This window comes from Salmo salar, chromosome 27 (assembly GCF_965601325.2).
Source record: "Salmo salar chromosome 27, fSalSal1, whole genome shotgun sequence".
Classification (NCBI taxonomy): Eukaryota; Metazoa; Chordata; class Actinopteri; order Salmoniformes; family Salmonidae; genus Salmo; species Salmo salar.
The window spans coordinates 14,396,951-14,419,119 of record NC_138317.1 but is presented as its reverse complement, the minus strand read 5'-3'; the positions used below and the strand labels follow the sequence as shown (position 1 = coordinate 14,419,119).

Below are 22,169 nucleotides of genomic sequence, written 5' to 3'. Positions count from 1 at the left end.
AAAAAGGTGCCAATGGCCATCGAAGGGGAGCATTTGTCCACTGAAGTTGGTTACGACGCCAAACTGCAGTCAGGTCAAGACCCTTGTGAGGACGATGAGGGAGCAGCTGAGCTTCCCTGAGACTGTTTCTGACAGTTGTGCAGAAAGTTTTCAGTTGTGCAAACCCCCAGTTTCATCAGCTGTCCCGGTGGCTGGTCTCAGACGATCCCTCAGGTGAAGAGGCCAGATGTGAAGATCCTGGGCTGGCATGGTTACACGTGGTCTGCAGTTGTGAGGCCGCAGACCAGAGAAATGAACATTCAAATATCTGGAAAAAGCTTTGGTGGACATTCCTGCAGTCAGCATGCCAATTACACGCTTCCTCAAAACTTGAGACATCTGTGGCATTGTGTTTTGTGGCAAAACTGGGATGTCTACAAATTTGTGAAAAAAAAAGAGAAATAAGCTTGTGCTAATGGAACATTTCTGGGAGCTTTTTTTTCAGCTCATGAAACCTGGGACTTTACATGTTGCGTTTATACACACACATACATCATATATACACACACAAAAATGTGGTCACCCCTTCAAATTAGTGGATTTGGCTATTTCAGCCAGACCCGTTGCTGACAGGTGTATAAAAATCGAGCACACCACCATGCAATCTCCATAGAGAAACATTGGCAGTAGAATGGCCTTACTAAAGAGGTAAAGTAAAAACCCAAACTCGTCTGTGCAACAATACCGGTATATAGTAAAATATGGTATACCACCCTGCCTTAAATATAATGCCCATCATCCGATTTGGACCAAAGCCACCCAGGGGCACCCCCAAACCTTAGGGTAGACTACGGCAAGATCCAGTTGTTCAGGGAGAGGGTGAGTTATAACTTTACAGGCAATATCATGCCAGCATAAAACCCATATTAAGTGGATTGTAAAATGGTACTGAAAACTATAAGACCACATTCTGCATATAGCAAGGCCCCTGACAGTAGCCAGAGTGCCTTTAAAATGAAAGGGGGACGTGGGCTTAAAGGAAAAAAAATCCACCAAAAACCACAAATTCCTATCATTTACAGTGTTAAATATTGTGAGAACATGGCAGAATAAGCATGGGCAGCACCATTTTAATGTTGTCAACTGGGTGGGACTTCTGACTTCATTGGCTGAACCCTTCTGGTGACCCTGTTGGAGTGATGTCCAACCAGGTCATCAGGAGGGTTAGGCCAATTGTGTGTGTGTGTGGGTTGGGGTTCAGCCAAAATGTACTCAATGTCGTTGCCCCTCCTGTCACAGATTCTATAAATGGCACAGGTACAAAGATGATTCCTCATATCTCTTTATGTATGCACCCTGGACTGAAGAGGCAGACAAATAGGAGAAATGTGGTGGACCCTCTTAAATTATATTGCAAAAATCATTCGAGAGAAGACAACCTCCTGAGCTATGACATTGGCCAATATTGAAATCTGACATGTATGATAGACATTTTTGCGATGTAAAGTAGTAATTCCTATTAACTTCCAGTGTAGTGAGCGGCTTTTATGGCAATGCTGTGTCATACCGGACTAATTTCTGCCTGCTTGAACGGCAACATCTCAGACGCACATGAAAACGCAAAATGACCGCTGGAATCTATAGAACATGGCTCAGAGACGCACAAAAAATATCCCTTTAATTTATAAGCAGAGGCAAAAATAATCGTCAAATACTTTTCCTTTCACAGTACCATTCTAATTTACAAGTTTACTTTGGTGCGCAAGTCTGAATTGGGGCTAGACAGAACTTTATCTTTAAATAAAAATACATTTTGTAAGCAGCTTTCCCAAATCAGTCAAAAGATAAATGGTGCAAAACAGAGCCACCAAAACAACAAAGGGATTAGGCGAATAAGCAAAGCAAACAGAAGCATAGCTTTTCTGTGTGAGAACTGCTTCATTAAGAATGCGAGTTGCGTCCACAGCGACAATCGTTCATATGGTTATAATGTAAAAATGTGTGGGTCAAAACCATCAAAGTTCTGGCCTGGTATAATCCGAGACAGATTATAGGGTTATATGAAAACATCACTAGGACTCATTGTGGTAGGGGTAACCCCAGCTGCAAAGAAAGAGAGAAGACAAGAAAGAGAAGACTCGTCTTTGTCCAAGCAGGCTACAGATATGACATCGAGAGAGTGGGACAGAGAGAGAAAGAGAAAGCGAGAGCAAGGCAAAAGACCGAGGCAAATCTCCAGCAAAAACTTTGATCCCCTAGGCCCCTGTGGGGTTGCCATGACTACAGCAGATCTGACCAGCCCGGAGCATAGAGTGGCGAGGAGGAGGAGCTCCACAGACCCTCATATCAATTAAGTTCTCATGTCAATTAACTTGTGCCATTCCTGGATTACTCATTAAACTAATAAAGTCCGCAACAACTATGACAGTGCGTTTAAAAAAGGTTAAGTGTACAATACTGTTTACATATCTGGCTGTGTTGGCAAAAATCACTACATATCCCATCGAGCCAAGCGGTAAGAGGCTCGATAACAGTTCCAAGAACAAACAGAAACTTCCAGCTAACCTTACAACAATGGATCTCAAAACCGAACTTGGATCCGTGTTAAGTAGCAATGATATCCTTCGCCGCCGTTGTCTTACGACACGACAGATACCTCAAACCAGCCATGACTATTTAAATAAATAATTTAAGTTTCTTTCCAGCGAATTTCTTGGTTACATGATTTTATAACTAGCAACAGAGTTTTGAAGTGTAGGGTGCAGTATTTATGACCTTTAGCAATGAGGGCGGAAACTAGCATAGTTCAGTTAGCCAGCTAGTTCAGCCAGGGAAAACAAACTTGGCACAGGATATAGCTGGGCGCACATGTCCACTAGGCTAACTAAGGACACAGGTTAGATTTTTTATGCCCTGATATCTGGAGCTGGCGGCGAAAAGTCTGATTGAACAATTCAGAGACTGAAACAAAAACAGATGACAGATATATAAGAAGAACGAATCAATATACAACACCAAAATCAGCTGTAACTGTCAACAGTAAAACAAAGCTTCAAATTATGTTTAAGTGAACCTGAATAATCTAGAGGTGAAAGAACCGCACACCTATTTAGGCGAGGTGCTGGCTAGCGTAGTAGAACAGTTAAAAAAATGAGAGCCGCACACTCTAGGAGCTCAGATACAAAATATTTATGTCCAACGTTTCGACAGACAAGCCGTCTTCATCGGGGTATAAATGAACCTGAATACAGAAAAAAAATGGCGAAGTCACTTCCATACACAGCAGACTCCTCCTCACCACTCTATTACGAGGTCTGACGAGGGGTTTAGGGTTTTAGATGAGGTTGAGTGTGTTTATCTGCATGTCTAATTGCGTGTATTGGTGCTGCACGACTGTGTTTTTCCAAGAACAAGCCAATTAACTAGGCTGCAACAGCACACTGCTGCCCCCCCCCCCCCCCCCGAGACTGCCTGGTGACACCAGTGTGCGAATGAAGCATACAAAGCCTCTTCAATAGACAGAAACCACTAGACACCGGCACTTCTGCCCACTACGCACCTTCATCTGCTTTCACATATTCCTCACTGACTCATGATATGAGGATCTGAGGGAAAAGCCCCCATTTATGAACAATACTGTCAGACGAAAGGGTTGGACAACTTCAGACTACCAGCCAGGTTATAAAGCATCAGCATGTCCAGAGGCTGAAGCTGACTTCAAACAAGATGATTGTGCTGTGCAGGCTTTGGTTTCAAGAGCCGTGGAGAATCTCCTCCAATGATAGGAGGCTTGAGCGATATACCAGTTTCTTTTCAAAATACAGACGGTATGATTTAATACCGTAAAAAATATTGTATATAGTGTGTGTAATAAATATATATGTAGACACCTTCAAATTAGTGGATTCAGCTATTTCAGCCACACCCGCTGCTGACAGTTATTTAAAATCAAGCACACAGCCATGCAATCGCCATAGACAAACATTGGCAGTAGAATGGCCTTACTGAAGGGCTCATTGACTCAACGTGGCACCGTCAACTTTACAACAAATCTGTTCGTCAAATTTCTGCCCTGCTACAGCTGCCCCGGTCAACTAAGTGCTGTTATTGGGAAGTGGAAACAGCTAGGAGCAACAACAGCTCAGCCACAAAGTGGTAGGCCACCCAAGCTCACAGAACCAGACCGCCGAGTGCCTAAAAATCATCTGTCTTCAGTTGAAACACACTACCGAGTTCCAAACTGCCTCTGGAAGCAGCGTCAGCAGAACAACTGTTCGTCTGGAGCTTCATGAAACGGGTTTCCATGCACGAGCAGCCGCACACAAGCCTAAAATCACCATGTGCAATGCCAAGCATCGACTGGAGTGGTGTAAAGCTCGCAGTCATTGGACTTTGGAGCAGTGGAAACGCACTCTCTGGCATGATAAATCACGCTTGACCATCAGGCAGTCCAACCAACGAATCTGGGTTTGGCGAATGCCAGGAGAACGCTACCTGCCCCAACGCATAGTGCCAACTGTAAAGTTTAGTGGAGGAGAAATAATGGTCTGGGGCTGTTTTTCTTGGTTTGTGCTAGGCCCCTTAGTTCCAGTGAAGGGAAATCTTAATGCTACAGCATACAATGACATTCTAGACAATTCTGTGCTTCCAATTTTGTGGCAACAGTTTGGGGAAGGCCCTTTCCTGTTTCAGCATGACAATACCCCCGTGTACAAAGCAAGGTCCATACAGAAATTGTTTGTCGAGATCAGTGTGGAAGAACTTGACTGGCCTGCACAGAGCCCTGACTTCAACCACATCAAACACCTTTGGGATGAATAGGAACGTCGACTGCGAGCCAGGCCTAATCGCCCAGCATCAGTGCACAACCTCACTAATGCTCGTGGCTGAATGGAAGCAAGTCCCCGCAGCAATGTACCAACATCTAATGGAAAGCCTTCCCAGAAGAGTGGAGGCTGTTATAGCAGCAAAGGGAGGGGACCAACTCCATATTAATGCCCATGATTTTGGAATGAGATGTTCGACGAGCAGGTGTCCAAACTTTTGGTCATGTAGCATATATAAAATGTGTCAAATAAATGATATCCAGCTCAGGGCTCCAGCTATGTATGTGGTTTGCTAACTTGCTAGTTAAGAGGCTAGATGTCAAGATCAAGCTTCTTGGTTACAGCAGAGACATTCACTCAATCCCCTCATGGATCAAGATCCCTGTTGCCTTTGTGCGTTTGTCAAATTTTTTGGTTTTGTGAAATAGCACCCCCTGTGTGCACATTCAGTAATACAGTATATCCTGGTATGGTACAGAAGCGGTATAACTATGAAAATCTGGATACCACCCAACACTAGACAGGATAGTTTGTGCGCCTCTGATGCACACTTCAACCAACTATCTAATTTTCCACCTGAGTGGGTAAGAGCAAGACAGCCCTCCCTCTCCATCCCTCTGCCACAAAGACAACAGTCAGTCAATGACTTCATTCATATTCGCAGCAAAGCATGGCTTTCCGTTGGCATTAGATCTGTCACAGAACAATTGAAGTCACTTTGTTACACAAATGTAGCCATTTCATGGGTATTCTCCATCTACGAGCAGCAGTGACAATGGAATCAGGAGGTAGACTCAAGTTTGAGAGCGCGTAGACAATCCTAACCTACATCTTTAAGGTGTTATTGACCCAGTCAAATAAATAGATGTATATTTGTCAGATGTGCCGAATACAACAGGTCTAGATCTTAGTGAAATGTTCACTTACGAGCCCTTAACTTATTTTTCTTAAACGTATTGTTGGTTAAGTAAAAAAAATAGGAGTACAATTTTGTATTTAAATAATTAAAGAGCAGCAGTAAACATAACAGAAGTGAGGCTATATACAGGGGGTACCGGTACAGAATCAATGTGCAGGGGCACAGGTTACTCGGCCTAACTGCTTGAAAATGAACAGACTGCAGTAGCTAATGAGTGTTTTAGGTCTAATAAGGTCGGTCATATCAACAACTGAAAAGTTTCACCAAGCTGTATGAGTTTGGTTGGCCAACTTCGCTGGGCAAACACAGACAGACAACAAGTCAAAGGTTATCAACTAGTGAATATAGCTTATTTTTCCACTGCTGATATTATTCGACACCCACAAACATTGGATTCCAGAGTGAACGCTGGAACTGAATTTCAGAACATTAAAATAACAAAGTACAAGACAAATGGAAAACAATCCCCACATTCCACCCCCAAAACATTCCACAGCGCGAGTCAGCCAGAGGCAAGCACGTGTTTTCCAAAGTTCATCCCATAATTGTTGCTTTCTCTCGGTTTACAACACCCAGGGCGCAAAAGGCATTCAGAATCGTTTGCAAAATACAAGCGTGTATTATCACAAATGTTGTTTTGTTCCGTTCCCATTTACAATGCAAATTCGACAAACATATGAAGGCTACCACGAGAGTAACGTTATGCTGGCAGTAACATGGGCTGTTTACAATCAAAACACTCACTGAATACAAAGCTAAACTAGCAAAAATGTTCAGTCTAACAACGTTAAGTGGTTGTGCTGGTTGAAATGTACTAATTTAAAGTACATAGCTAGCTTATCTAACGTGCTTTAGCGCAAACAAATTGAAAAAAAGCCTACTCGACACATCGTTCTTACCTACATCTCAAAGGGCAGAGAACAAGGTATCTTCACGGAAGGCGTTTATGCGTGTCTTCTCCCAGCGTTTTTCTGTCCAGCGCACCCTTGCGTTCAGGTAGGCTGAATCGGATTGGTGTAGTAGTTTACGCCGCTCAGGTAGCAAGCTCTGCTCTCGCTTCCGAACGAAATAAGTCGTGCCCACAAAAGGAAACCGCTGACCGTAAACATTTGCTCTTGGAGCTCCCCGTGAAAAAAAGCTTGTCTGCCTGGCCTGCCTCCTCCCATATAATTGTATGGCCCCGGCTCAGCAAAGTGAACACACCGTTGATCAACAGATTACCATAGACTATCTCTGGTGATCAACAGGCGCCATCTATAGGAGGAAACCGGTAAGACTATAACCAAATATTATTATCCTCTGCTGCTGATAACGCAATACTATAGGCTATACAGACAAATCCACTATGTTGCTTGTGGTCACATCATTACATTTTCCCTTCATTACAATTAATGTTAACACATTTTTCTCAATGCCTTTGTCAACTTAAAGCCCATTCTGGCTTTTACTGACATCATCCACTACTAACTTCAGCAGAGCATTCTGGCAGACATATTACTTGACCCTCTGTTTGTTCCACATATCCAGGTTTTTGTAAATAACAATGCTGATTATAATACGTCTACTGTAATGTAATGTAATGTAAATATATATAATATATATATTCCAAATGATAAACCACGGCTAAGAGCTGATCTTAGGCACAGCCCTTAGCCGTGGTATATTGGCCATATACCACAAACCCCCAAGGTGCCTTATTGCTATTATAAACTGGTTATCAACGTAATTAGAGCAGTAAAAATAAATGTTGTCATACCCGTGGTATATACAGTCTGATATACCACGGCTGTCAGCCAATCAGGTTCCAGGACTCCAACCACCCAGTTTCTAATTAAGCTATAAGGCCCGAGGAGGTATATGGCCAATGTACCACGGCTGATGGCTGTTCTTACGCACAACGCAACCCTGGATACAGCCCGTAGCTGTGGTATATTGGCCATATAGTCTACCACAAACCCCCGAGGTGCCTTATAGCTATTATAAACTGGTTACCAACGTAATTAGACGAGTAAATATTACTTTTTTTGTCATACCCATTGTATATGGTCTGATATACCACAGCTTTCAGCCAATCAGCATTCAGGGCTCGAACCACCCATCAACATTCAGGGCTCAAACCATCAGGTTTATCATTTGGAATAAGTAGGCCTAGCCAAATTGAATTGAACAAAACCAGAAACTAAGATGGCCACATGATATCCATAAAATTACAGAAAAACATTTCATATCCTAAGCTATTAAGTACACTGCTTTTGTAAAACAGAATTTTGGCCTATTCAAGTAAAAACCATTGGGTAGGCTCTTCACGCATACCTTGCAGTCAAAACCACTTCTCTGATGGTACCTGGATGACTGTAGCCTATAACATGTCAGTAAATTACCTGGAAAAAGTTACATTTTTTTATCCAATCATTTGTTTGATATATGCTGGATATAAAAAAAAAAACTGAACTTACACAGCACAGGGTCCATTAACCCACAACATCTGACTGCAACCCTGCACCTCAGAGCTCATTACAAGTGCAGACATGTAGATCAACAATCCGTTTTACCTGGTCACTACTTGATCTTGCACCCTCCACAGAACGGTTTCTGGCAATTCTCTGGTGAAAATTCGAAAAAGCTCTTCCCTCAGCCTTCTTGTTGGGCCGGTTTACGGAAGGTCATTAAAGAAGGAACAAGAGAAACGCTTACTATAACAAACCATCATTTTTTTTATCGTGTCATTTAAACCAATTTGCCACCTCAGACGCTATCTTGGATAGACAGATGGGCGTTTCATGCCTATGCCAGCGGCAATTTCGAGGCAGTTTAACAACTGCTAAAACATATCTCGCTGTGTCAACGCTGAGAACCCCCCCCCCCCCCCCCAAAAAAACTAACTAATTTATCTTTCGTTTCTGTGTTTTTATCATTCCCCTTCAATTCGCAAGCTGCTGAATGTATCTCACAGGAGAAAGCATCCCAGCGAGCGAAACAGCGCCTTCTGTCTTTGTAGGTGTAGGTCGTCTATCTGATGCTGTGTAGTCCAAACGAGTATGACGTTGTTGCCTCCCGTAGCGTTAAAGGCAAGGGAAGCCAATCAGCGTTGAGCTAAACTGAGCGAGCTCAACTGTGAATGGTCCAGGCGCACCAAAAAAAAAAGTGTGAAGGGAAGCCAGTGTGGATTTGGTGGCACTCCTATTGAGAGCATACCTCATTGACAGAAACAACTTCAATTCTTGCATCTTGTGGTGTTGTTGTCCTCCAGTGGCTAGCTAGCCAGCTAGCTAAAATTGTCCCTTTCCTAAATTAGCCATGGATGGAGATAGACTTGTGGTTTTACTAAATTCTCCATACAGGACAATGATTATAACGGTGATTCTGATCCACCCATTAATTCATACATTGTTGTGCCCCTGGCCTGAGGGGATGGAAGTTCAATATGTAGCTAGATGTAGAAGGCTAATGTTAACTAGCTAACATTGCCCATGAATGAAAGTTAGGCTAGCGAGCAAGCATTTTAGCCATGTAGCCTAAGACAACAAAAAATAAAAGCATGTACTGTATGACAGAGTTATAGACTGTTTTGTCAGCACGAAAGAGAGGATGGCATTGGTGTTTCTCTACAAGTAGGGCGAGTCATCACGTTTTTCTACTTGCACGACGTGCACAGAAATCAGAAACATGGACAGCCACATCATATTTAGCTTACATTGACTGGACTAAATTGTTTTTGGTATATTTTAGTTGTGACTGTATTAGACTAAGCAGAGGTGATTTGATGATTTGAAATGTTGAAGTTGAAATGGTGCTGGAATAGTGGAGGCAGCTCCTGTTTTCTTTGCGACTTGCAGTAACTCTCTGTGGATCTAAATCAGTAGTTGTTTAGTGGTCCGAAAATGAAGGAAACATTAACTTGCTTGACCATGCTGTAGGTCATGTAACTGTCTGTTACTGTACATTTAATATGCTCTATGGACTTCATTGGTCAGAGGCTGCTATCCAATTTTGTGATAAAACAAAGGTGTGATTGAATTTTTTTCTGCCACTGTCATCTTATTGTCTCTGCCTTTAGGCCTATATATCAGGGCCGCAAGGCATATGAATTAACAGGTTATGGAGCAAACAACACAATTACCACATAATGGCTTTAATATGGGGTTTTTGGGGGGGGGGGGGGGGGGGGCTTGGCATGCAAATGGATTTTACCCACACACTGCTACTGCGAATGTCCAATATAAAACAAATTTTACCTTGGTAGTTGACCATACCAAAATGAATTTAACAATGTACCCTACAGCTTTATTTCCCATATCTCAATAAGTAGGTCATGACCACAGCGAGGAAAGGAGCTGGTAAGATGGATAATAATGGAAAATAGCCTAAGATTTTAGTCTTAGCAGCTACCTTGGAACAGCCCTTTGCGCGAATGGCAATGTTTCAAGCCTCTGCAGGACTTAGCACAGTTTCCAAATATACAAAATGATAGGTGAGTGTATTGACAGAATCTACATATATTGGTCTATAGCCAACATCTTATCTGACAGGGTAAATAAACGGTGCATGTTGCCATAACACATTATTCACTAGGTCTGCAAACTCAAGCAATTATTACAATCTAAAAGTAAATACCATGTTATTGTAGCTAAGTAGGCTGTTCATTTATACGTTTATAATTTGTATTTGATAGGCTAAGTGATGGCAGTGTCTTCCGACTCTCTGCAACTCGAGAGTCAAGGCAAATGGTGGCCTAACCTGCGTGCATAGCATAAATGTTTACCAAAAGAGGGCGTGCGCGCATTGGAGTTCGAACGCACTTGTTCGTGGCCATTGCGGGTCTTTATTGCATTAAATTGTCCCATATAACTTAGTTGGTAGAGCATGGCGCTTGCAACCGTTTAGAAACTACAGCAATTTCTGTACATAGTCCCCCCATTTTATGGGCAAAAAAGTGTTGGGACAAATGTGTACTAAAGTAGTAAAAAGTTAAGTATTTGGTCCCACATTCATAACACGCAATGACTACATCAAGCTTGTTACTCAACACATTTGTTGGATGCATTTGCTGTTTGTTTTGGTTGTGTTTCAGATTATTTTGTTCCCAATAAAAATACATGGAAAATAATGTATTGTTATTTTGGAGTCACTTTTATTATAAATAAGAAAATAATATGTTTCTAAAAACGTGTATATTAATGTGGATGCTACCATGATTATGGATCATACTGAACAAATATTGAATAATGATGACTGAGAAAGTTACCAATGCACACATGTCATACCTCCAAGACATGATAACCTCTCACCATTACGATAACAGGGGTCCCAGAGCATTTCGTATTATTTTGTACGTAAATCCGTAAATCCGAGAACTCGATTAATTATAATATGTTATGTTTGGTATGGTTACTTAAGACAGATGGTTGCTTAACGCAAAAACGAAAGTAACGTGAACGTCTAGTAGCCTAAAGGTTGTGAATTCTAATCTCATCATGGACAACTTTAGCATTTGAGCTAGTTAGCTTTTCAACCACTTACAACTTTTTAGCTACTTTGCAAGTCCTTAGTATGTTAGCTAACCCTTCTCCTATGATATTTGTGCATATGTAACTTTCTCACTCATCGTTATTCACGATTTGTAGTCACAAGCTCGATGTAGTCATCGTGTGCTATGAATATGGGGCAAATACTTAACTTTTTACTGTTTTAATACAAATGCAAGTGAATTTGTCCCAATACTTTTTATGTACAAAAAGTGCTGTAATTTCTAAATGGTTCACCCAATATGGATGAACTTTTGAAGTATAGAGCCAAAAGAAAATAAAAAATACTTTACTGTCCCAATTAAGGAGGGCATTGTATCTACAAGTTCACTCCCAATCATTGTAAGTCCATATGTTTTTATTTTAATCAAATTACTAACAACAAGAAGCATATCTGTGAATGTTATGGGAACATATTGGAGTTCACAGTTCAGCATCAGATTCAGTCAAACACTGCATCAAAGACTTCATGCAAAATATTACCCCTTGACAGCCTCTAACTCATAATTATGTTAGAAATGCTGATATTTTTAACCAAGACAGAAAAGTGGGGTTTTATGCACGAATACAGCATCAACGCATTTAGCTCAATCAACATGCCGCCTTTGCCTTTACCACGAAGACAAAATGCGCCCGTTACTCAGACCTATAATCTCACATGTTTTAGCCTAAAACATTTTATTTTCATTTCATCAAACCCCTTTTGTCGATTTCCGGGAATATGTTTAGACTGTCTTGTTCAGCAATGTCAGCAGTATCTCACAGTTTCCATGAGCTTAGTGGTCTAGAAACCCCAATGGCAAACCGGTAGTTTGTGTAGGCGCCGCCTCAAGCTATTTTTCCTCGCTCGGTTGCAACATCGCTTGCGCCCTTTGAAGTTAGATCAAGGTGAGCAACGTTAGAATAAATGGCAGGAGTTTACGAACATAAATTTATATCAATCTGTATGGTCTTAGTTTTTAGGAATAGTCCTAAAAATGTTTGTCCCCCTCACTTGAATATGAACTAGCCTATTTAGTGTGCAAATTAAACATTACAATTGTTATTTTGTTATATACTACCAAATAAAAGCATTATGTAACACTGAACCATCTGTATTTGAATGTAGGCCTTTCTAATGTTTCTCTTAACCACTTGTTCTACTTTCCCTTCTGGAATTAAAACAGCCTGTAATGAAAGTTTATACCAACATGTAAATTGACTTTGGCTTGGAATCCATCATTAGTAGAATCCAGCGCCATAACTAGAGATAAGGCACACATCACATGGCAGAATCACAACAGACGTTATGAATTATACTATGTTCAGATAATTAGGCAATGTTAACAATTATAATAATATCTCTATAGACATACGGGCCTAACGTTTTTAGTGATGTATTGTTTAATTGGCTAACGATGATTACCGGTAAGATAAACAATTATTATAATAATGATAAAATAGCTAACGTAGCTTAATAATAATATTGAATTAAGCCAATTTCAAATAGAATTCTGAAAAGTTAATTGGCCTACTACTTTACAGAGAACCAGGCCAATAGCCTAATAGGCTATATTCTTACAGAGTGAGTTACATTCTTCTTCCATTCTTTTTTTGTTCAAAATTACGTATTTTATTACTTTTTGTACAAATTGGGGTTATAGATCACGGACGTGAATTGATTAAAACAAATAATCCTTGATGTCATCATGTTTATTCATTCATCCCAATATAGCCTGGCTGTAATTGTCAAAAATAGCCAGTTCTTTAGTGAGTAAATTCTTAAATGTATCTTCGTTGCATTCAGTCGGTGCAATCTTCTCAACTTTGCATTTATTCAATTTTTTTTGTTGTAGAGGTCTTTGCTGGAATATGACCTATCTTTCTTTGCTCACAGTTTGAGTTATAACGCAGGACACTTTATATGTTCATTTCCGGTGAGATGTTGTCGGTCTCGCTTTCTGAGACGTAGCAGGGCTATGTGCGAGACACCTTCATCTCGTCAAGGTGACTGAACGGATGATGAGAGAGGATGCCCTTCAAATTCCGTGAATCTAAAATGCCATGGCCCCTGATATTTCTGCTGTGCTGGAGCTATGTTTTGAAAGGCAAGTATGACTCTATTCTGCCCACTTTGTCAATGTGTCGAGAATAAATGTAGGAAAGGTACATTTATTGAGGAAAACGAATAATGATAGTAAGGGGTTTAGCCTATGTCTCCTCATCACTATGCATACATTCATTTATTGCAATAAATAAGCCCTTAACCACAGTATTCTAGTAAGTTATTACTTTTTAATAAACATGTGTGAGAATAAATGTTGAACATGTCAATGAATCTGTATCCTGGCTGTAATGTGGGCTAGTTCATTTTATAATCTAGTAATTTCAAGATAATTCACATCTTAGGTTAGACAAAGCAGGCCTATAAAAGTTTCGAAATCTTTTTATAAGTGGACAGAGAGTAAGCCTTTTTTTCTTTGTTTGGCATCCACGCTTGGTATATTCCTGTTCAGAAAAACAAAGTTCTGAAAATGCACCAAACATGCTAACAGGAATTAGTTGAAATATATGTTATATTTTTGTTATTCCTATTTCTGTTTTTAGCTACACACACATCCATTATCACCCAGACGCCAGGGAGCGTGATGGTGAAGGCTGGTGATACAGTGACCTTGAAATGCTATTTGGTTGAGCTTATCACCTACTGCTACCTTGTGATTTGGATGAAAGTAGACCCCAGGACTGGAACACTGATTAAGATTGATAACTTAAAGATTGATAACGACTCTGAGGAGGGAAAAGGGAAACAGGACAAACTATGTTCTGCTACAATCGCCAAAGCAACAGTGAGCGACTCAGGAATGTACTATTGTTCAGCTGTTCAATCCGAAATGATCCACACGGGCAATGGTTCTAGAGTTGTTGTGACAGGTAAATTGAATGTCTGGTATTTTCATTCACAAAGTTGACATAAAAACAATACACAGATGTGTTAAAAAATGAAAATATACACATACAAAAATACATCTTGTGCTCGAAAAATCTAAATTGCCAATTGTAAATATAGCATATAATTTCTGTAACACTTTGAACATATTGAATGAGGTTGCCTGTATGGTCTAAAATGAAGAATCGTGCATTCAGAGTGTAGGCTATGTTGAACAGCCTGTAGATCATTTTAACAAGTCATTTAAATGTTTACAATTCTAACAATCTTCTCCCCAGAGAGAGAGAGAACACAGAACATCACTGAATCCCCAGCCATCAAACTCCTCTCTCCGTCGGACGGTGACGGGTCTGTTGTGTTGACAACTCTACACTACACAGCGGAGTCCTTCATCCCTCTGCTGTGTTTGGTGTTGAACGTGGTCCCATCTCAGGTCCACGTGTTCTGGCTCATAGACGGGAGAGAGGACAGTGGACTAACTTTGTCAACCTGGACAGACAACAATGATTCAGCCACAGAGTTCACTATGAACCAGATTCTAGTCCAGGCAGAGGAGTGGGACAGAGGGGTGCAGTGTACGTGTGTGGTGGAGTTTGAGGGAAATTCTATCAACAAAACCCTGATAAAGTGCAATGGTAATTGCATCAGTGTATCTCAAGTACTCACTTTTTATGTTAATTTCAACAGTCTCCTCTGCAAAAAGCCATCCATCATCCTTAATCAGAAGCATTTCTAATCAAAAGTAGCCTATTAACTTTTCTTACAAAGATGTGAGAAAATCTGAGGATGGTTAGGATGAGCATATTATACTACAGGACAGGCTCAATTATAGTTTCACATAAATGACAATACACGTACACTGGAAAACACGTGTTTTATGTTACATCATAATGTGTGAGAGTGTGTCCCCACCCTAATCATTTATATTTCAATAATAGCATACTTGTACTGTCACATTTGTTTTTTTCCAATGTGACAGAGTTTGTGATGATTTTCCTTTTCCGATTTAAACGTTGTTCTCTTATCAACTTCTCATTTACTATGTACATTGTGTATTCTTTCTTACATGTATTTATGACCTACACCACAGATTCCACTGGCATGTGCACAATGGTGCTGTATTGGGCATCTGCAGCTGCTCTCCTCACCATTATAGTGGCTGTCACTGTCGCCGTGTGCCTGTACCGTGGTGAGTTACAACTAATCAATAATTGGTCAAAACTGTATGAAACAAATACCAAATTACCTTGTGGAAGACAATGTACTGTATGTCAATGTCCTCAGCAGAGGCATTATAACCATTGAAACCGAGGAGGTACAGTGGGGGAAAAAAGTATTTGATCCCCTGCTGATTTTGTACGTTTGCCCACTGACAAAGAAAGGATCAGTCTATAATTTTAATGGTAGGTTTATTTGAACAGTGAGAGACAGAATAACAACAAAAAATATCCAGAAAAACACATGTCAGAAATGTTATAAATTGATTTGCATTTTAATGAGGGAAATAAGTATTTGACCCCCTCTCAATCAGAAAGAGTTCTGGCTCCCAGGTGTCTTTTATACAGGTAATGAGCTGAGATTAGGAGCACACTCTTAAAGGGAATGCTCCGAAACGCAGCTTATTACCTGTAAAAAAGACACCTGTCCACAGAAGCGATCAATCAATCAGATTCCAAACTCTCCACCATGGCCAAGACCAAAGAGCTCTCCAAGGATGTCAGGGACAAGATTGTAGACCTACACAAGGCTGGAATGGGCTTCAAGACCATCGCCAAGCAGCTTGGTGAGAAGGTGACAACATTTGGTGCGATTATTCGCAAATGGAAGAAACACAAAAGATCTGTCAATATCCCTCAGCCTGGGGCTCCATGCAAGATCTCACCTCGTGGAGTTGCAATGATCATGAGAACGGTGAGGAATCAGCCCAGAACTACACGGGAGGATCTTGTCAATGATCTCAAGGCAGCTGGGACCATAGTCACCAAGAAAACAATTGGTAACACACTACGCCGTGAAGGACTGAAATCCTGCAGCGCCCGCAAGGTCCCCCTGCTCAAGAATACATATACATGCCCGTCTGAAGTTTGCCAATGAACATCTGAATGACTCAGAGGATAACTGGTGAAAGTGTTGTGGTCAGATGAGACCAAAATGGAGCTCTTTGACATCAACTCAACTCACTGTGTTTGGAGGAGGAGGAATGCTGCCTATGACCCCAAGAACACCATCTCCACCGTCAAACATGGAGGTGGAAACATTATGTTTTGGGGGTGTTTTTCTGCTAAGGGGACAGGACAACTTCACCACATCAAAGGGATGATGGACCGGGCCATGTACCGTCAAATCTTGGGTGAGAACCTCCTTCCCTCAGCCAGGGCATTGAAAATGGGTCGTGGATGGGTATTCCAGCATGACAATGACCCAAAACACACGGCCAAGGCAACAAAGGAGTGGCTCAAGAAGAAGCACATTAAGGTCCTGGAGTGGCCTAGCCAGTCTCCAGACCTTAATCCCATAGAAAATCTGTGGAGGGAGCTGAAGGTTAGAGTTGCCAAACGTCAGCCTCGAAACCTTAATGACTTGGAGAAGATCTGCAAAGAGGAGTGGGACAAAATCCCTCCTGAGATGTGTGCAAACCTGGTGGCCAACTACAAGAAACGTCTGACCTCTGTGATTGCCAACAAGAGTTTTGCCACCAAGTACTAAGTCATGTTTTGCAGAGGGGTCAAATACTTATTTCCCTCATTAAAATGCAAATCATTTTATAACATTTTTGACATGCGTTTTTCTGGAATTGTTTTTGTTATTCTGTCTCTCACTGTTCAAATAAACCTACTATTAAAATTATAGACTGATCATTTCTTTGTCAGTGGGCAAACGTACAAAATCAGCAGGGGATCAAATACTTTTTTCCCCCACTGTACATGCCTCATCCATTTAATCAATTTGTAGGATACAAATGTACAAGATGTAGCTTATTTTGTAACTTATCACTGCCCCCTCAAAAACTTTAGGGTTTATGACGTGATGCCTATGGTAATGGCTAGGTGTGTAAGTAGGCCAGGTCAGTCGTCAAACTAAGATATAGATAAAGTGTCTGTTTTTACTACCTATGGAATAGGTGACCAAATGTGGGGGTGACGATTATGTTCCATGATGTCCTTTTCTGATCAAATGGAATGCAAAAGGATATCTACTGTATATTTTCTCTTGCACAGGAAAGTTAAGAAAGGTTATTCTTGTCTTTGTTCCTTAAGCTTTCTGTGATAGTTATAGAGATCGTTATGTCAAGTGTCTGCGGCATATAGACAGTTCTGCTTTTGCAGTTTTGATTTGACTACAGCTGAACTGCAGCTGTAATACCCCTACCCCCTCCTGACTGCCAATTATTTCAACATTGATAAAGAAGAACTCAGTCTTAAAATCAGAGAAACTGAGCCAAAGTCACAAATGACGTAGTTACTGTATCTTAATTCACTCTACAACAATGTCAGAAATAGGAATGTTGGAAATAGGCAATTATAGTAGTTCTTCCTTAGTTGTACAGTTTACTCCCTCTGCTTTTGAGATCCGATCACAGAGTGAATATGAACAAATGGCAAAGAACATTATCATTGATTCATAATGTATCCATCAACCTGGATTTTAAATGTGGCATTTTTATTGCTTTTCAATATAGGACATCCCGTGGTTACTGATGTGGATACAAGGTTTGTGTCTGACCGTTAATCTAACATTTAATTTGAGAAGTCAGTGAACGCTGGAGTGCTAATGTGAAATACTCTGTTTCAATTTCAGACAAAGAGGCACAGGCCCTGAGAGCAGGCAGCATCAATCTGGTAAAATGTTATAATTTTTCTATTTTAGGATTACAACAGCCAATGATTTTAGAAGGATTTTAAGATAGCTTTTATCAGCTTGGTGGTATTTAGTGAGCAAATTTTTTTTTGCATTTTCATTATCTTTTTAACTATTCAGTTGAAATAGATTGAATAAATGAGCTTACATTTTTTTGTTCCCCAAATTTCTGCTGTGAATGAGGAGTTGGGACATTTTTTAAGGGACTCTATTTTACATTTGAGTGTGAGAGATGAGATCAAAATATTTCATAGAGAAGTAAATGGGGTAACATTGGCGCACTTTGAGACACCGTTAGTTCTCACAGCATCTCTTGACTGAGTTTGCAGGGTTGGTTGATTGAAGGATTCCAAAACATTTTGAAGTACACTAGTTTATTGGGGATGTCATGGCTGTATTGGTGTTTGTCATGATCTGACTTGTAACGTTTGCAGGGAGACTTGGAGAAGCAAGAAAGGCAGTTAGATCATCCATCTCGGTAAGTAGCTATTGTATTTGGTTCAGAATTTTTGGTGAAGGTGCCAAATGTTTTTTATGCTGCATACTTTTATAATCCATTGCCGTGCTATCAGATTTTCTCAGGTAGAACTTTTAAATCACCATTTCGGCCCAATTTAACTCTTGGGGTCGGTTTCCAATCCTGGATATCGACTAAGCCAATAGTCTTTGACTTAAAAACATTTTCTATGGAGATTGTTTTTCAGTCCAGAAGTAGGCTTAATATGGAACTGGCCCATAGTGTATCCAAATTGAAAAAACACTGTGAGGCCAGGCACCACAGGCTAAAATTACATTTTTGCATGTACAATTTAGAGAATTTTTTGTATTTTGGTCCATTATTTTCAAAAAGTAAAAATGTCAAAAAGTTGATAAATGTATATTTTCATTAATTTATCATACTACCGCATTTTTAAATAGACATATACATACATAATTGCAAAGCTCACTACATTGAATCACACATCATTTCAAAGCCCATTTCACAGAGAATATTGCAAACTGGACAAGAGGGTGATTGGGTCTAAATTGGTAGTCTAAATTTCAGTGACCTTGTCTTTAAATGCTATTTCCCAAAAGTCAGACTCCTCCTACCCGCCAATTCATTTTTCTCATCCTCAGAAGCATCTGCATTCACCAAATTGTGTCTGTTGTCCTTAGAAGTATTCTCCGGATTGTTAATATGTTGTCAAATGTTAATTCTAGATGACATTTTCTTCTGAAAAATTTACCAAAAATGCTTTTTATGTCACTTTCTTTAGTATTTCACAAATAGAAAGATGTAAGAAAGTATTTATCTACAATCGGCTGTGTGTAAGTCCGGTCCTGGATTGTCCTAACAAAATGAAACCAAAATATTTAGGCTGACTTTATCCAGTGTCCAGAAAAATGTATTTGCGTGATATGCAAATATGAGCATATTTAATGAGTTACCACTTAGTTTGCATATTTGTATACAATATTTCAGAAAAGTTGTAAAACAGAAACGCTTATTTGTGTCCACATTCAACTGGTAAAAGTGTATTGTGATATGATTAAGGGGGGATACCCTATTAGGGTGTGGTGCCTGGCCGTAGTGTTATGATCCGAACATACTGCTCTGAAAATTTCTCATGTCTCATACTGGCGTATTACTTGGTAAGTGTAGTGTAATTACAGTACTTATTGGCAATATACCTGTTTGTGGTTTGTGTAAATACAGAGTGGCATTTTTATATGGATTATATTTGTAAACAAACTCTAACGAATTGAGGCTAAACCTACTCTCACCCTTAGAATGATTGTTTTAGATTATTACTCAGTTATCTTCATTGTGAATGTATTGATTGAGATTGACTGACTATCCTTTCTATGGTGTGAATAGTCACATATGAGACCCTGGTTTACATTTGCAGTATTGCTGCCCCAATTCAGTCCACATGAAGTATTAAAGCATTTTGTATTTAAAGCAACAGCAACAGCTATACCTATTTCTGATTCCTTGAGAAACAGCGCTCCTATAATGAACTCCCTGGTGTTGATCGTTCCACAGGAGGTCCAGTATGCGACTTTGGACCACATCAAGCTTGGGAGACGCCCAAATACAATTATCCAATAATATTCTGAAGAAGAAATTGCGTAAGAGTTTTCAGATTATTATGTATATATTTGTGTATAAAGCAAGAGCAAGTGTCCGCAATTGCAAAGTGCCCAGAGCCAATAGCGCGACACAGAGCTCTCTCTTTCTTTTATGTTGTAATTCAACTGTGGAATAGCCTCCCATTAGTCATTAAGCTGTCCCAGTCCTAAAATGTTTTCAATGGTCAGGTTAGAGCCCTTCCATGGGAAAACGTGTACAAGCCTACACAGGAAAATTACTGAAATAGTCTTGAATTTTGTATTGATGATGTATGTTTTGAGGTGTAGGCTAGTTGGCTGCTTATAGGCCCATGTGTTTTTCTGTGTATTTTTTATTTTTGTTTTACCTTTATTTAACTAGGCAGGTCAGTTAAGAACAAATTCTTATTTTCAATGACGGCCTAGGAACAGTGGGTTAACTGCCTTGTTCAGGGGCAGAACAACAGATTTTTTATCTTGTCCTGGTTTTGTCCTACACTGAGGACCACATTGGAAATAAATGTTCTTAGCTATCCTGTGTCACCCTCAGGGATTATTTGTAAATGAATGACTTGGTTTTTTCTTTGTTTTCATTTTATTACCTCTTTCATTACCTCTTATCTTATTTCCAATTTTCCTGGATCTGTTGGTGCCAACACTGCCTATGTTTTTTTGAACACATGTTTAAAAACTTTGCTTGAATGCTAAAAAAATACATTCAAATTCTCAATCTGAAAGGCACTTTGACGAACTCTGTACAGCTCGTTTCTCTGACCAAAATGAGAAGGCTCACTGTTTTTGACACTTGTGAGTTGTTTGATCCTGCACAGACTTCAGATTGTGTAACATATGAGAAAGTGTGACAGGTGCAGGACTGTAGCCTTTAGAACAGAAGCTGACCACCATACCACAGTAGTTTAAACTTTAGCTGCCTAACGCTCTCCTGCACACACACACTCAGTCTGTCTCTCGCTCTCTCTGCGAGATGTGGTATTCTCAGTATGATATGCCTATGGGCAGACACAGCTTTGGTCAAATCTGTTCCTTGCTTATAACAAACTACTAGCAAATTCTATTTGCAGGCTTTTTTTCACCCAATAGCACATTATGAGAGATGAACCTTTTTACTTTTGTGATATGCTATCAGCTATCACTTAACCTAACCTCAGCAGCTTTTACGATATCAATGAAACTCAGACAATAGATGGAATGTACTGTTATTATTGTAACAGTTTATTTTCCACAACAACATTATTTTAAAGGGCTGGAAAATAGTTATGCTCCTGCTTAGTCCTGAATGGAAAATAAAGCACCCTTGCTAATTAATGAAAATTATGTGTTTGGATTAAGTCATGGTAAAATCAAGTAAGTAATGGCAAGACTGAACAAAAGTATTACAATTTAGGTATGAAATGTTAATACTCTCAATACAAAGTACAGTAGTCATTTTTGTTAAATAGAAAGTTACACTGATTTTAGTAAACTGTAAAAAACACAATTAAACATTTACACTATGATACAGCATAAAGCAATGTAGACCCATCACAGAAATAATAATTTTGTAAAAAATGATGGCTAGTTTGTTTTAATGTTGATGCAGATAACTTGGTTAATGGAGTTTCCTACCTGATGTTTTAGAATAGTTTCAAAAAGCTCCAGCCTATCTCAAATCAAATTGTATTTGTCACATGCGCCGAATACAACAGGTGTAGACCTTACAGTGAAATGCTTACCTTTTAAAAAGTTACAAATAGCTAAAAAAAAAAAGCATACACAATAGCACAATTGGTTACGGGATTATAAAATGGCAGCCATCTCCTTCGGCGCCATTCTTCATTCAATCAGTGTCACTACAATGGACGCACAAGTGAGAGGAAGGGTAGATTGTATATTTTGAGTAAACACTGATATCTACTGGATGTTTTGAGATGGTGACACAAGATGACTGTGCCACTAGATGAGAAAAAAAATCACATTTCACCACTACAGTACTTTAAGGATATCACTTTATGGAAGCATTAGGCTATTCTAACACATTT

The 22,169-nt window shown here is 39.9% G+C and overlaps 2 protein-coding genes across 5 annotated transcripts in view; one reads left to right on the top strand and one right to left on the bottom strand.

The window, feature by feature from the left end:
* sema4ab (sema domain, immunoglobulin domain (Ig), transmembrane domain (TM) and short cytoplasmic domain, (semaphorin) 4Ab) overlaps positions 1 to 8,557 on the bottom strand; it is a 50,354-nt gene extending 41,797 nt beyond the window's left edge. For 2 of the 4 annotated variants that reach the window (XM_014177152.3, XM_014177157.3), the window contains exon 1: positions 6,624 to 6,901. The gene's annotated coding sequence lies outside the window, so the exon portion shown is untranslated. Of the gene's footprint in view, positions 1 to 6,623; positions 6,904 to 8,276 lie in introns of those variants that run through there. The other 2 variants (XM_014177155.3, XM_014177153.3) reach the window with 2 other exon arrangements.
* Positions 8,558 to 13,617: 5,060 nt separating this feature from the next.
* LOC106588521 (uncharacterized) lies at positions 13,618 to 20,943 on the top strand. Its single transcript, XM_014177636.3, has 7 exons — positions 13,618 to 14,162; positions 14,457 to 14,813; positions 15,269 to 15,367; positions 17,858 to 17,888; positions 17,977 to 18,017; positions 18,471 to 18,514; positions 20,066 to 20,943. Exons 1-7 carry the CDS (start codon positions 13,877 to 13,879, stop codon positions 20,129 to 20,131), a joined length of 924 nt encoding a protein of 307 aa, XP_014033111.2. The 5' UTR covers positions 13,618 to 13,876; the 3' UTR covers positions 20,132 to 20,943.
* The last annotated feature ends 1,226 nt before the right edge of the window (positions 20,944 to 22,169 follow it).

What these genes read in the sequence shown, in the direction of transcription:
- LOC106588521 (XM_014177636.3), top strand. Translation starts at nt 13,877, where the DNA reads ATGGTGAAGGCTGGTGATACAGTGACCTTGAAATGCTATTTGGTTGAG. An exon ending in CGCCGTGTGCCTGTACCGTG is followed by an intron (nt 15,368 to 17,857) that starts GTGAGTTACAAC and finishes TTTTCAATATAG; the next exon opens with GACATCCCGTGGTTACTGAT. An exon ending in GAGCAGGCAGCATCAATCTG is followed by an intron (nt 18,018 to 18,470) that starts GTAAAATGTTAT and finishes TAACGTTTGCAG; the next exon opens with GGAGACTTGGAGAAGCAAGA.